We start from the raw sequence: 14,369 nt of genomic DNA on the forward strand, positions 1-14,369 counted from the left end.
AACCACAGGCGTCTTCTGAACATAAAAAGCACTTTATAATACTCACCTAAACCGGTCGCTGCGGTGCTGGTTGGCCCGCTGGGCGGCGCTGTTCTCCGGGACCGGCGCCTCCTCTCTCGGCAATTTTGCTCCTCCGTCTTCTGAAGCCTGTGTGCATGACGCGTCCACGTCATACACACTCGCCGGCACTGAGGTCCTGCACAGGCGCACTACAATATTTTGATCTGCCCGGAGCAGTGGACGCGTCATGCACACAGGCTTTAGAAGACGGTACCGCAGCGACCGGTTTAGGTGAGTATTATAAAGTGTTTTTTATGTTCTCACAGCGGCCTGGGCTCTTATATATAGCATATTAGAATGCTGTATATAAGAGCCCACTGGTGGTGGCCGCAGCTTATAGGCCATAAAACTGGTGACAGGTTCCCTTTATTTGGTGAATTTTGGTCCGGTCTTACATTCCTATATTTACCATTGTGGGTTCGGCTTGGTGTTCTCAAAATGTTTCATCTCCCCGTCTGTTGGGGTTTCTATTTGTTGAGACAACCTGTTTTAAATTTTTTTATTATTCTCAATAAAGATGTAAAAGTTTTTCATGCAAATTGCATATATTTTTTGATCTTTTTCAACATGACAGAAATCTTTTTTGTCTTTTGAACCATATCTGAAAGAGACCAATACTGCCAGGATAGAGGTCTGACGGTGCCCAAATTTACTCCGTGGTTTCACTCAATTGAATGGGTACATTGGGGCTCTATTAGGATTGTGTGGGAATTCTGTTTTTTAGGTACCCACTTTGCAATTTGTTAACTGATAAAAATAAACTTTGACAATTTTTTACACATCTGTCCAATACTTAGAATTTGTTAGGAACAACTGTATGTAGAAGAACCGATGGTTTGACGTTGTTTGTAATACAAAAGGTGGACATGGCAAATATTGATTAGATTTAGATTTCTAATTAATTAATTTCCTTTGCATTTTGTTAAGTTGTAAAAATAAACTATTTACCTAATATTTTTTTTAAAGCATTCTTACTTTGCAGCATTATTTCCACACCTGCCTAAAACTTTTTCACTGTAATACGCAGTAATAGATATGTGTCTATTATATATATTCAGTTATATAAAATTGTATGCGGTACACGCAGCATATGCAATATGTGTGGTATCTGTATTAATACCAAGTTATCATTTTAGGAGAGTTTGGAGAGGTCTGTAGCGGAAGATTGAAGACACCTGCAAAGAAAGAAATCCCTGTGGCCATTAAAACTTTAAAAGGAGGTTACATGGACAGGCAGCGACGAGATTTTCTCCGAGAAGCCAGTATCATGGGACAATTTGATCATCCAAATATCATCCGGCTCGAAGGTGTCGTTACAAAAAGTAAGTTTTCTTTTCCTTTTGTTGTGGTGTTAACATCAAACTTCAATTTTCGGGCAGCAGCTCTGCTAAATTGGTCATCTATTACCAGAAAAGGAGCAGGTTACAGTATCACAGAGCGCTGCTTAGCTATCAATTCAGCTAATATTACATACAGTATATTTTTGGTCTTTTAGATGTGTTAATAATTGAGTTATCAAGTGGCAACAAAGAACATTCCGGACTCTTAGTATTTTACACTTCTGTGGACATTACTTGAGGACAAATTGGAGATTGGAATACTCTATAGTTTAAAGGGTTGTCCTCTAATGTCCTCCTGATTTTCTTAACTTGCCCCCCATTATTAGCGTTCAGTCTTGGAACCAAATTTGGCAGCTCCTTCTTCGGTACATCATTAGTAGTGTGAAGGGGACCCATAGATCGGCCAACCTTCTTATTTCCCATACATCAGCTGAGACAAACATGGCATCTGGCTTAGTATTTGAGATGAGTCAATCAGCCAGCCTATTCACACATGAAGTCAACTGGGATACCTCTATAATTTCGAGAAAGGATATTAAAAAATATTTTTTTTTTAAAACAACCCATTTAAACCCATTTGGACTGGCACATGACTTATTTCTTCCAAAGACAGTACTAAGGACCAAGGAGCACTCACTGCGAGTGGAAGAAAAGCGATTCTGGCAGCTAAATAGGAAAGGGTTCTTTACAGTTAGAGCAGTCAGACTGTGGAATGCCCTACCACAAGAGGTAGTAATGGCAGATACTATAACAGCTTTTAAAAAAGGGCTGGATGATTTCCTCAGTACACACAACATTGTTGGTTATAAATGACTTAGTGACTAAATGTAGAACTGGTGGAGGAAGGTTGAACTAGATGGACCTAGGTCTTTTTTCAACCTAAGTAACTATGTAAAAAAAAAAAAAAAATGGTTGTTCGATTACTCTATGTGACTGCAGACTTATGACTTCTCATATAACGTGTAAAGCACACTTGAGGATTTTTCGTTGCCGGCGCTGGGAGTGGGCAATCATGTTAACGCAAGTATGCGATTTCCATACTTCCGGCCACATTCTGACTAGGCTGTATCTGCCCTCTCTCAATACACTGTGTACACCTACTCTACACATGACCACATGAATGCAAATCGCATACTTGCAGTCACACTGTCACGCTAGGTACGAGGAAATAATAAGCAAAAGGTAAGGAAGAGGGCACACGGGGAAAAGCATGAACTACATATCCACAGATGACACAAGCAGGAGTTCAGCAAGCTTCAGCAATAATACTACAGATGAGAGCAAGCCACCTACTTGCAACAAAAGCTTGTATGAACTGAATAATATCACCAGCACCAGTCCAGGGAAGATGGGAGTATTTACGAACCAACAGAATAATAATGATCAGCAGCCGGGTGGGAGTCGAGCTCCTGCTGGGTCCAACAGAAGGAGAAATGAAACCAAGAAAGCTACCCAATACAATGAGGGTGGAAGGCAAGTTTCTACTGGGTCCAACAGAAGGAGAGATGAAACCAGGAAACCTACCAAGTACAATGAATACTGACCACAGGAAAAATAGAAAGTCAGGGAGCATTTTGCGTAGCCAAACGCAGTGACCTTTTATGGCCAGAAACCATATGACTGTATGTCACCCATGACACACATGTTGGCCATTCCCGACTCTGACACTGGAGAATCCAGACAGTGCACAGTGGAAGCGATTTGAGCATTCACAAGTCTGCAGTCACATTGGTTGACAAACGGGCGACGAACACCCCTTTACTTACTTCCTGATATCCAAAATCCAAGTTCCAATATACAGTGAATGTCTGCTGTGTTATACAGCCTGCACCAGACACTAACAGCAGATATTAGATGGGGTAAATAAACTTGCCCATCAGCCATCTGATATGCATTTGTGGTGTGTCAATAATGTTTCTGATGGAGCCAGGAGCCTACTAAAGGCCATGTTGATTGGTTGTTTTACAATGTACTGCAATAATGTACTGTTCAAGGATCAAGTCCCCCTAATGAAAAATGTGTAAAAGAATTGTTTAAAAATTACAAATATTAAAAAAATATGATCTTCCAAAATATAAAACCATGAAGATTAATAAGTGAACAAAAAGTTATATGTATGTCCAAATAGTAACAGTGAAAACTAAACCTCAACCTGTAAAAAGCAAATAGAACAATAAAAATGTTATAAGTTTGTCAAAAATGGCAATACAAACCTATTTTTATTTAAAAAAAAAAAAGCATTAAATTCTAAAAAAAATATATACAGTTGAACCTTTGGATTACGAGCATAATTGGTTTCGGGAATGAGCTCTTAAACCAAGTTACTCTTATATCAAAGCAAATTTTCCCATAGAAAATAATTGAAATGCAGACAATTCGTTCCACAACCCAAAAATATTTACTGTATTCATACACACTTATTACAGTTATACAATATATTGTACTATAGTCATATAAAATCATTACAGTACACCAATACAAAATACTGTACAGTGCAGAAAAAGACTTATAAAACAAATTAAGCTGCACGTTAGCTTACGATAAAATTGTTGGTGTGCAGGAGGTGCACTATAAGGAGAAAAAATGATGTATAAATATGACAACCTTTATTTTAATAGAATACACAAAACAACATCCCCCAAATCTATTCTCCCCAAAATAAGGGCAGAACTAAGCCAAATGTGGGGGGTAGCAATACTGCCCGGGCAATTAGTTTACAATGTGCTGTACTGGTGAGCGTAAAGAGAGTACAATACTGTATCCACAAATGCAAATTGATAGACATGCTATATAGTATATACTGTGCTGTGCAATGGTATACAGTATACAGCACATGGACAGAAAGTTACCTCCAGAGCGGGTCAGAGCGCGGTGAGAGGACAGAACCGGAAGTGTGCTCGGTGAGTATTTGCTCTTATTGTAAAGCATTGCTCTTAAACCAAGTTACAAATTTGTAAAAAGCTTTGCTTGTCTTGTAAAACGCTCTCAAACCAAGTTACTCTTAAACCAAGGTTCCACTGTATATGTTTAGCGACACTATGATCGTACTGACCTTCAGAATCAAGGTTTAGGTCCTTTTTACTCCACCGTGAACGTTGAAAAATCACAACCTAAAAACAGTGTCAAAAATGAATTTTTCACCTTTCCGCCTAGAATTTTTCCAAATGTTTCAGTACATTATATTGTAAAGTGGATGGTATCATTGAAAATTGTGACTCCTCCAGCAAAAAAAAAACCAAAATATGCCTTTATATGGCGATGTCTTTGGAAAAATAAAAAGTTATGGCTCTTGGAAGAAAAGCAGGGATAAACTAAAATGCAAAATCAAGACTGGAAGAAGATGCTAACATGAGTGTTGCATATTTCACATTGTGACAAGTCTTTGCCAATGTCAGCTGATATTTTTTTCTTCTCCATCTATATATGAGCTAATCTATTTATGGTACTTTTCAGCCTTTTTCCCATCAATAGCTGTAATTTCCCAATTGGTACTTGGCAGATAATGACCATCTTAGTAAACACGAAGTAATATATTATTATCTGTACACATTGCAAGGAATTATTAATATACCTCCTACACTTAATAAAGCAGAACACTTCCTCTTTAACTTCTTCTAAGTTCCCTTAAGAATTATGTAAATGCGTTCTTATAATGTGCTGATGCGCGTGTGATATTTATCTTTTGTGATCATTTTAAACCAATTATTGCGTCCTCCAGGGACGACACATGAGCTCATACCATGGATTATATCCTGCACACACGTATAATGGTGAGACTAATTACCATGGCTCTCAGGAAACGTAATGGAACCCTAGGTATATGTCTTCTTTATTTATGTTTAGTGCCGTCACCTTCCCCCTCTTTGCCATATGTTTTTTAGATTTTTTTTTAATATGGGATTCCTTAGGTTTAAGGTTAAGTCAACGGCTCAAGCCATAATTATCTAAGTTTTCTTCCTTTAGTTTATTTGATGGCAACAAATCGATCACCTCGTTGGATGTTTAATGTGTCTCATATACCGCGCTCATTACCTCCATTATTACCGGGTAATTCTGTAAGTGATGAGGAAAGCCGTCCTGACTATACTCTCCTTTTCTCGGCCTCTCTATCTCCTTTATAACTGTCTCTTCTGCAGTCTTTCACTTGTCTGGCACCTAATGAGGCCCTAAAACAATTTTACAATGGATTTAACGGCTCTCTTGACCAAAATCATCAGTTAATCACCTCCGGTGCAGAAACCTTCTCCCTTAGCCTGGGCTGAGATACGAGCCAAGAACTTACAATTGTATTACCTGTCTTACCGTACAACTAGTTATCTTAGGGGGAATTGCCTGATATTGTAGATTTACCACTCTCTAATACAGATCTATTTGTGTTTATCTCTCTGACTAATACACATCTATCTCTCTATCTATCTATCTATATGTCGATCTATCTATCCATCTGTCGATCTATCTGTCGATCTGTCTATCATCTGTCTATTTATCTATTTATCTATCTATTTATCCATCCATCTAATTATCTATCTATCTATCTATCTATCCCTCTATCTATCTATCTATCTATCCATCTATCTATCTATCTTTTTATCTATCCAATTATCTTTCTATCTATCTATCGATCTGTCCCTCTATCTATCGATCTATCTATCTATCTATCCATCCATCTATCAATCCATTCATCTCATTATCTATCTATCCATCTTATTAACGATCTATCTATCTCGTTATCTAGCTACAGTATATCACAAAAGTGAGTACACCCCTCACATACTAAATATAAATATTTCATTATATATTTCCATGAGATAATACTGAAGATATGACACTTTGATACAATGTACAGTAGTCAGTGTGCAGCTTGTATAACAGTGTATATTTGGTGTGTCCTCTGAATAACTCAACACACAGTTATTAATGGCTAAACCACTGTCAACAAAAGTGAGTACACTCCTAAGTGGAAATTGCCAAATTGTGCCCAAAGTGTGAATATTTTGTGTGGTCACCATTATTTTCAAGCACTGCCCTAATGCTTCAGGGCATGGAGTTCATTAGAGCGTCACAGGAGCCACTGGAATCTTTTTCTATCCTCGATAACGACATGATGGAGCTGGTGGTTGTTAGAGATCTTACACTTCTCCACCTTCCATTTGAAGATGCCCAACAAATGCTCAAGAGGGTTTAGGTCTGGAGACACTTGGCCAGTCCAGCACCTTTATCTTCAGTTTCTTTAGCAAGGCAGTGGTCATCTTGGAGGTGTGTTTGGGGTCGTGTCATGTTGGAATATTGCCATGCAGCCCAGTTTCTGAAGGCAAGGGATCATGCTCTGCTTCAATATGTCACAGTACATCTTGGCATTCATGGTTTTTCTCAATGAACTTTAGCTCCCCACAGCCAGCAGCACTAATGCAGCCCCAAACCATGACACTCCACCACCATGCCTGACTGTAGGTAAGACACAATTGTATTTCTACTTTTTGACTGGTTGCCACTACACACACTGACAACATCTGAACCAAATATATTTATTTTGGTGTCATCAGACTACAGGACTTGGTTCCAGTGATCCATGTCCTTAGTTTGCCTCTCTTCATCAAACTATTTATGGTCTCTCTTGTGCTTCATCTGTAGAAGAGGCATCCTTTGAGGATGACAGCCATGCAGACCAATTTGATGAAGTGTGTGGTGTATGTTCTGAGCACTGACTGGCTGACCCCCCCCACCCCTGTAACTTCTGCTGTAATGCTGGCAGCATTCATATGTCTATTTTGAAAAGAAAACCTCTGGATATGACACTGAGCACGTGCACTCAACGCCTTTGTTCGACCATAGCAAGGCCTTTTCTGAGTGGAATCTGTGTCATTAAATCGCTGCAGTGCTACAGCTCAGTTTCAGGGTGTTAGTAATCTTTTTATAGCCAATGCCCTACTTATGTAGAGCAACTTTTTTTTTTTCAGATCATTAGAGAATTCTTTGCCATGAGGAGCTATGTTGAACTTACAGTGACCAGTATGAGGGGGTGTCTCAGTGATAACACCAAATTTAACACACCTGCTCCCCATTCACACCTAAGACCTTGTAACACTAATGAGTCACATGACACCAGGGAGGGAAAATAGCTAATTAGGTACAATTTGGCCATCATCACTTAGGGGTGTACTCACTTTTGTTGCTAGCAGTTTAGACATTAATGACTGTGTGTTGAGTTGTTTAGAGGGCACACCACATTTATCTACTGTATCTGTGCCGCCCCCGTGCCAGCAGCCGGCGCTGCTCGGATCTGGGCCTTCAGGGGTGGTGGCTCGAGGCCGTAGTAAGTTTGTGACGCCACCCACGGTGTGTGGTGAGGTGGGACACCACCGCTGCTGTTACGGGGCACCCGGGGGAGATGTTGTGAAGCAAGTTGTTAACCCCTCCGTGGGCAGGGATGATGGCCCCGGTTGGTGCGTGTAGGGGATAGCGACTGTGGGGGGTGCTGGTGTACTCACTGTTAGTAAAACACACAAGTCTCTGGTTAACCAAGGTGGTGGTGGCCGGTGCCGCGGCCGGTTGCGTTCGGGATCCCCCACCCGGCTGGTGGTCTCTATCCTTTTCCTGCACTGTTGTGTAAGGTGGACTTTCCCAGTATAAAACTCAGGAGTCCGCTCTCGGCTGGATGTGGCCTAAGGAGCCGTGCCCGCAGACGCTGACCCGTGGGATCTATGGGCCTTGGCAGTGACCTCTTATCCCTAATCGGGCTGTTGTCTTCTATGAGGGACTTTGGGTGGGACAGGACCTCTAGTCCTGGCTTCAATCGGTTAATTAACCAGTTCCACTTGTTTCTGGTTCCTGGCTTCAGGGTCCGAGTACCCCTCTTTGTGCTACGGTTTCCGGGTCAGTTCCCCGTGGCGGTACCGGCAGGCTCCAACCCTGGCCCAGTCCACCTTGGTTCCACCGAGCCGTCTTCCCGTCTCCTGCTGATGGAGACCACCATCTGCCTCATAGCCAAGGCACCAGGGCTCCTACCCTGGTACCGTTCAACTTAGACTTTACTGCTGGAGCTACCCCTAGCTCCAGCCCACACTCCACTCCAAACTGAACTCTCCGCTTCACTGAACTGAACTTCAGACTCCTCTAAACTGATCTGCTGCTTTTCCCACCTTGAGCCATCTAGACCCCTGGGTGGGCGTGTCACAACCGCCTGGTCCTTCCCACTGGTGTGTCTGTCTGTCCCTAAGGGGGGTGACTAGGGTTTTCTTGGTTGGCTGTGTGTTTCCTAATGAGGGAAGGTGTTAAGGCCTGTTTGTGACTACCTAGTTTTGCCAGGGTGTCACATATCTATCTATCTATCTATCTATCAGCCTATTTACCAGTCTCATTATCTATGAGAAGACATTGGAGAGTCTCCTGAATGTCTCCTGAAGTGAATGTCCGTCACTGCTGCGTATTTGGTAGCAGGAAGTGAGTTTCATGATACAGGACTTACACGTCATTGTGGACACAGCCTGTCATCCTTGGGTTTGTAGCTCTGTCTGTCTATGCCGGCCGTATTCGATGCCCATACTGTGGGCACTGAGTCTATATCAGCTCAGAATCTTGCTGTATCTGGGTTCCTGGAGTGTCTCCAGATATGGGGCCAGTCTGCAGTCTCTCTGTATGCCTCTCATGGCCCTCGTCTACCATCTTCCTGGTTCTGGCTTTTGTCAGGCTGCTATAAGTGTTTTGGTCCAGTTTTGTTTGGGTGAGCTGTTTTGGATGTTTTCGTCTGTGTGGACTACCTACATATAGCAGGGATTTATGATGATGGGAGCTTGGACTGCTATGATGTAAAATTCTAGGTGGAATATTTCTGTTGGGCTTACCATCTATCTATCTATCTATCTATCTATCTATCCATACAACAGGAATTGAGGCAGCACTTGTCCCAGTGGTGGGAGGGAGACTCCAGATATCCCGTACATCTCAATTTTTAGTGAAGAAAATTACGACATCGCTAAAGCGATCTCGTTCGGGTCATGGATTTTGTGACACACATCCGGCCACGTTAGCGATGTCGTTGCGTGTGACACCTATTAGCGATTATGAATCGTTGCAAAAACGTTCAAAATCGCTTTTCGGTGACATCCCCCCCTAATCTCAATTATCGTTGCTGCTGCAGTAACAATGTTGTTCGTCGTTCCTGCGGCAGCACACATCGCTACTTGTGACACCGCAGGAACAAGGAACCTCTCCTTACCTGTGTCCCGCCAGCAATGAAGAAGGAAGGAGGTGGGATGTTCGTCCCGCTCATCTCCGCCCCTCCGCTTTGATTGGGCAGCCGCTTAGTGACGTCGCTGTGACGCCGAACGAACCGCCCCCTTAGAAAGGAGGCTGTTCGCCAGTCACAGTGACGTCGCTAGGCAGGTAAGTAGCGTGACGGGTCCGCACGATTTTGTGCGCCATGGGCAGCGATATGCCCGTGACGCACAAACGATGGGGGCGGGCATGCACGCTACTGATCTCGCTAGCGAGATCGCAGCGTGTAAAACAGCCCTTAGACTGAGTAACTATATGAGCTCAAGTATTACTCTTTTGCCCATGAGCAATAAATTGTATACACTAGAACAACTCTTGAACAAAATCACAATGGTTTAGGATGTGTCAAATTTGTGGAACATTTTTAAGCTGCTCCTGTGCCACAAACAGAAACCTGGAAGATCATGGGTGGGGATAGATATACACTTTAGTTTAAACTGGTTTCTGGCATAAATGACAATAATTTTGTGTGATCGTGGTTGGGCTTGCCCCCTGTTAAACCCTTAAGGACCAATGACAGACATAGCACATCATGAGCGGATGTCAATCAATTCCCACACTATGACGTTCTATGTCCGTTATGGTTTTAAACTGTCACTATATGTAAACACACAATGACAGGTCCATGCCAACAGCTGACCAGCACGGGAAGAGGTGTGGGGACCCATGCCGGCGGTCCATGCACTCAGATCATTATGAACGGTCAAACAATGTGACTGACCGATCACAATATGATCATTCAGAGAAGGGCTGAATATCAGTACTTTCCCGCACGATCACTGCAGGAGATCGGCACAGCTGACAGCCGAGGTCCTGGAGTAACAACCAAAGATGGAAAGGACTTTGACTAGGCCACTCCAAAGTCTTAATTTTGTTTTTTTTAAGCCATTCAGAGGTGGACTTGCTGGTATGTTTTGGATCATTGTCCTGGGGCATAACCTACATAAGTGCGCTTCACCTTGAGGTCACAAACAGATGGGCGGACATTCTCCTTCAGGATTTTTTGGTAGACAGCAGAGTTCATGGTTCCATTTAACACAGTAAATCTTCCAGGTCTTAAAGCAGCCCTAGACCACCAAACTACCACCACCATATTTTACTGTTCGTATGATTTTCCTTTTCTAAAATGCTGTGTTAAGTGTATGCCACATGCAATGGGATATACACTTTCCAAAAGGTTAAGCTTTTGCCTCGTCAGTCCACAAAATATTGTCCTAAACGTCTTGGTTGATCATCAAGATGTTTTCTTGCAAAATTGAGATGAGCCTTTATGTCCTTTTTGCTCAGCAGTGATTTTCTTCATGGATCTCTGCCATGCGGCCTTTTTTGCCTAGTCTTTTTGTTATGGTGGAGTCATGAACACTGACCTTAACTGAGGCAAGTGAGGCCTGCAGTTCTTTGGATGTTGTTGTGGGGTCTTTTCTGACCTCTTTGATGAGTTGTCGCTGCACTTTTGGGGTAATTTTGATTGACTGGCCACCCCTGGGAAGGTTCACCACTGTTCCTTGTTTTCGCCATTTGTGGATAATGGCTCTCACTGGGGTTCACTGGAGTCCCAAAGCTTTAGAAATGGCTTTCAGACTGATAAACCTCAATTACCTTGTTTCTAATTTGTTAATGATTTTTTTTAGATCGCGGCATGATGTTTAGCTTTTGAGGATCTTTTGGTTTACTGCACTTTTCCAGGCAGGTCCTATTTAAGTAATTTCTTGATTGAGGACAGGAGTGGTAATAACCAATCCTGGGTGTGGTAAGGAAATTAAACTCAGCTTCCCAAAGATGTGATAAACCACAGTTAATTTATGTTTTAAGGGTGGGGGGGGGCATCACTTTTTTACACAGGACCCTGTATATTTGGATTTCTTTTACCTTTAATAATAAAGACCTTTATTTATAAACTACATTTTGTGTTTGCGTTATATTTGTGTAATATTTACATTTGTTTGGTGATCTGAAACATTTAAGTGTGACAAACATGTAAAAGAATAAGATATCAGTAAAGGGACAAACACTTTTTCACACCACTGTATTTAATATCGCCATGTCCGTAAAGACCCAATCTATAAAACTGCCTCACTATTTAACCCCTACAGTAAACACTGTAAAAAAAATAATATGGCAAGAAACAATGCTTTTACTCATACCTGTGTCTGAAAAAGGGAAAGAAAAGGAGAAGAAACGCTGTGAACAACCTCGTGGAAAAGGGGTGAACTAAAAATGCCAATGGTGCTCACCTGAGGGGGGGTTGTACACCCCTGCACAACAACGGTTAAGATGGAGGATCCAGTGGTAGGCTGGCTGGAGGTGGGCGCAGTTTACTTCCGTGTCCGTACCTAAATGGTTGTGATAGAGAAGATCATATGACTGATCACATGGAATCACGTCACGTCACTACAGGTCCTGGAAAATCACAGATAGCACGGGACCAACCAGTACTAGAGAAGAGGAGAATGGATTTCCAGAGCTGCTTCTGTGGTCCATTTTCTCTTGTTACCCATGTAAAAATTCATAATTTGGGCCTTCAGCATCATTTTTGTTGAAAAAAACATATCTCACTTTCACGGCCCAATATTATAAAATTCTGAAAAGCACCAATAGGTTCAAGATGCTCACCACACCCCTAGATATATTTCTTGAGGTGTGTAGTTTCCAAAATGGGTTCACTTTTGATGGATTTCTACTATTTTAGAACCTCGACAGCTCTGAAAAAGCAACATGGCATCCACAATATATTCCAGACAATTTTGCACTCCAAAAACCAAACAGTGCTCCTACTCTTCTGAGCCCTACCGTGTGCCAAAACAGTAGTTCTCCACCACATATGGGGTACTGCTTATTTAGGAGAAATTGCACAACAAATGTTATGGTAAAATATCCCGTTACCCTTGTGAAATTGCTAAATTTGGAGTTTAAATAATATTTTTGTGGGATAAATGTGATTTTTTTTTTAAATTTTTACAGCTCAACGTTAACAAATTCTTTGACGCACCTGGGGGTTGAAAGTGCTCACCACAGATCAAATAAATTCCTAGAGGGGTGTAGTTTCCAAAATGGGGCTACATGGGTGGGTTCCACTGTTTAGGCACATCAGGGGCGTTACAAACGTGACTTGGCGTCTGCTATGTCTTCTAGCCGATTTTGCATTCCAAAATTCGAATGGTGCTTCTTCCCTTGTGAGCCCTGCCGTGCACTCAAACATTAGTTTTCCACCACATATCAGATACCGGCGTACTCAGGAGAAATTGCATAAAAAATTGTATGGTATTTTGTCTTGTTACCCTTGTGAAAATGCAAAATTTGGGACTAAAGTAACATTTTTGTGGGAGAAAGTAAAATTTTCTATTTTTTTCCTTTCATATTGCTTCTTCTTCTTATGAAGCACCTGGAGGGTTAATAAACTTCTTGAATGTGGTTTTGAGCAGTTTGAGGGGTACACTTTTTAGAATGGTGGGGTATTTCATGCCATCTAGGCCTCTTAAAGTCACTTCAAATGTGATGTGGTCCCTTAAAAAAGATTTTGTAAATTTTGTTGGAAAAAGGAGACCTTTGTGAGAAACGTTTAACCCTTTTAACTACCTAACGAAAAATAAATACATTTCTATAATGGTGGTATGTGGGAAATGTTATTTATTAACTATTTTGTGTGGTATAACTCTCTGGTTTAACCCCATAGCGACGGCCTAACGTCTCAAGACGTCGGAAAAACAGGGTACTTATTCTGTTCCGACGTCTTGAGACGTCAGGCCGGAAAAAGCTTGTAGCGCCCCCCAGTGACGAAAAATCTCGGGGGTTTCAGCTACCGGAGGTAGCTGAGACCCCCAAGATTATGAATCGGGGTGTTTTTTTTGGACCCCGTTAATGCGATTGCCGGTATACACCGTATACCGGCGACAACATTAAAAAAAAAAAAAATGGCCGGTAAAATTGATTTATTTCTCATCTGACGTGATCAAACATGTCAGATGAGAAATAAATATGAGCCCTTAGTGCCCCCAAAGCCCCCGGTACCGGAGAGTCCCCCCACCACCCCTACCCCCCCTCTGGAAAATCCAAGATGGCGCCGACGCGCGCTGAAAACTGCAGCCGCCGGCTCTGCATTCATTTCCCTCCGATCTGAAATGATCAAACATTTCAGATCGGAGGGAAATGTCCTCCCCCTGACCCCTCCTCCGGGCCACCGGAGATCTCTGGTCCCCGGAGCCCCCTCCGGTCTCCAGAGCCGCCTCTTCCCTCCCCCCTCCCCCCTCCGGAGCGTGGAAGATGGCGGCCGCATCCATCCTGCTCTTTCTGCCGCATGTGACACGTCACATGCGGTAGAAAGTTGTCCCGCCGTCACCCCCCGTCACCCCCCCCAGCCCCCGGTCTTACGTTACCTGTCTGCTGGTGATCCGTCCCTGCGATCACGCCGCCTGCTTCTTGAAAGCTGGCGGCGCATGCGCAGACAGCGGCTGTCAGCTGGATCCCTGCAAGCAGGGACTCTGACGTCGCTGCTGCACAGGCTGCTGCACTGTGGACCGGGGGAGGGTGAGTATGGTGATCTGCAGCCACACTCCTCACATGGAGAGACTGCTGTTCTAGAAAATGGGGGGTACGTTCTGTGAGCGTGCCCCTCATATTCTAGAATAAGGTTACTGCAGGTCACTCTGCCCTAGGTTGGACCGGGGCAGTGTGAGTGCAGTATTCTCAGATTACTGC

The 14,369-nt window shown here is 42.7% G+C and overlaps 1 protein-coding gene across 2 annotated transcripts in view; it reads left to right on the forward strand.

Annotated features, from left to right (window-relative positions):
* Positions 1 to 14,369, forward strand: part of EPHA6 (EPH receptor A6) — a 1,356,729-nt gene that overhangs the window by 1,077,609 nt on the left and 264,751 nt on the right. For both annotated transcript variants that reach the window (XM_075335125.1, XM_075335126.1), the window contains one exon: positions 1,197 to 1,382. In XM_075335125.1, the coding sequence (XP_075191240.1) occupies positions 1,197 to 1,382 (186 nt within the window). The remainder of the gene's footprint in view (positions 1 to 1,196; positions 1,383 to 14,369) is intronic.

The sequence above is a fragment of the Anomaloglossus baeobatrachus genome, chromosome 2 (assembly GCF_048569485.1).
Source record: "Anomaloglossus baeobatrachus isolate aAnoBae1 chromosome 2, aAnoBae1.hap1, whole genome shotgun sequence".
NCBI lineage: Eukaryota > Metazoa > Chordata > Amphibia > Anura > Aromobatidae > Anomaloglossus > Anomaloglossus baeobatrachus.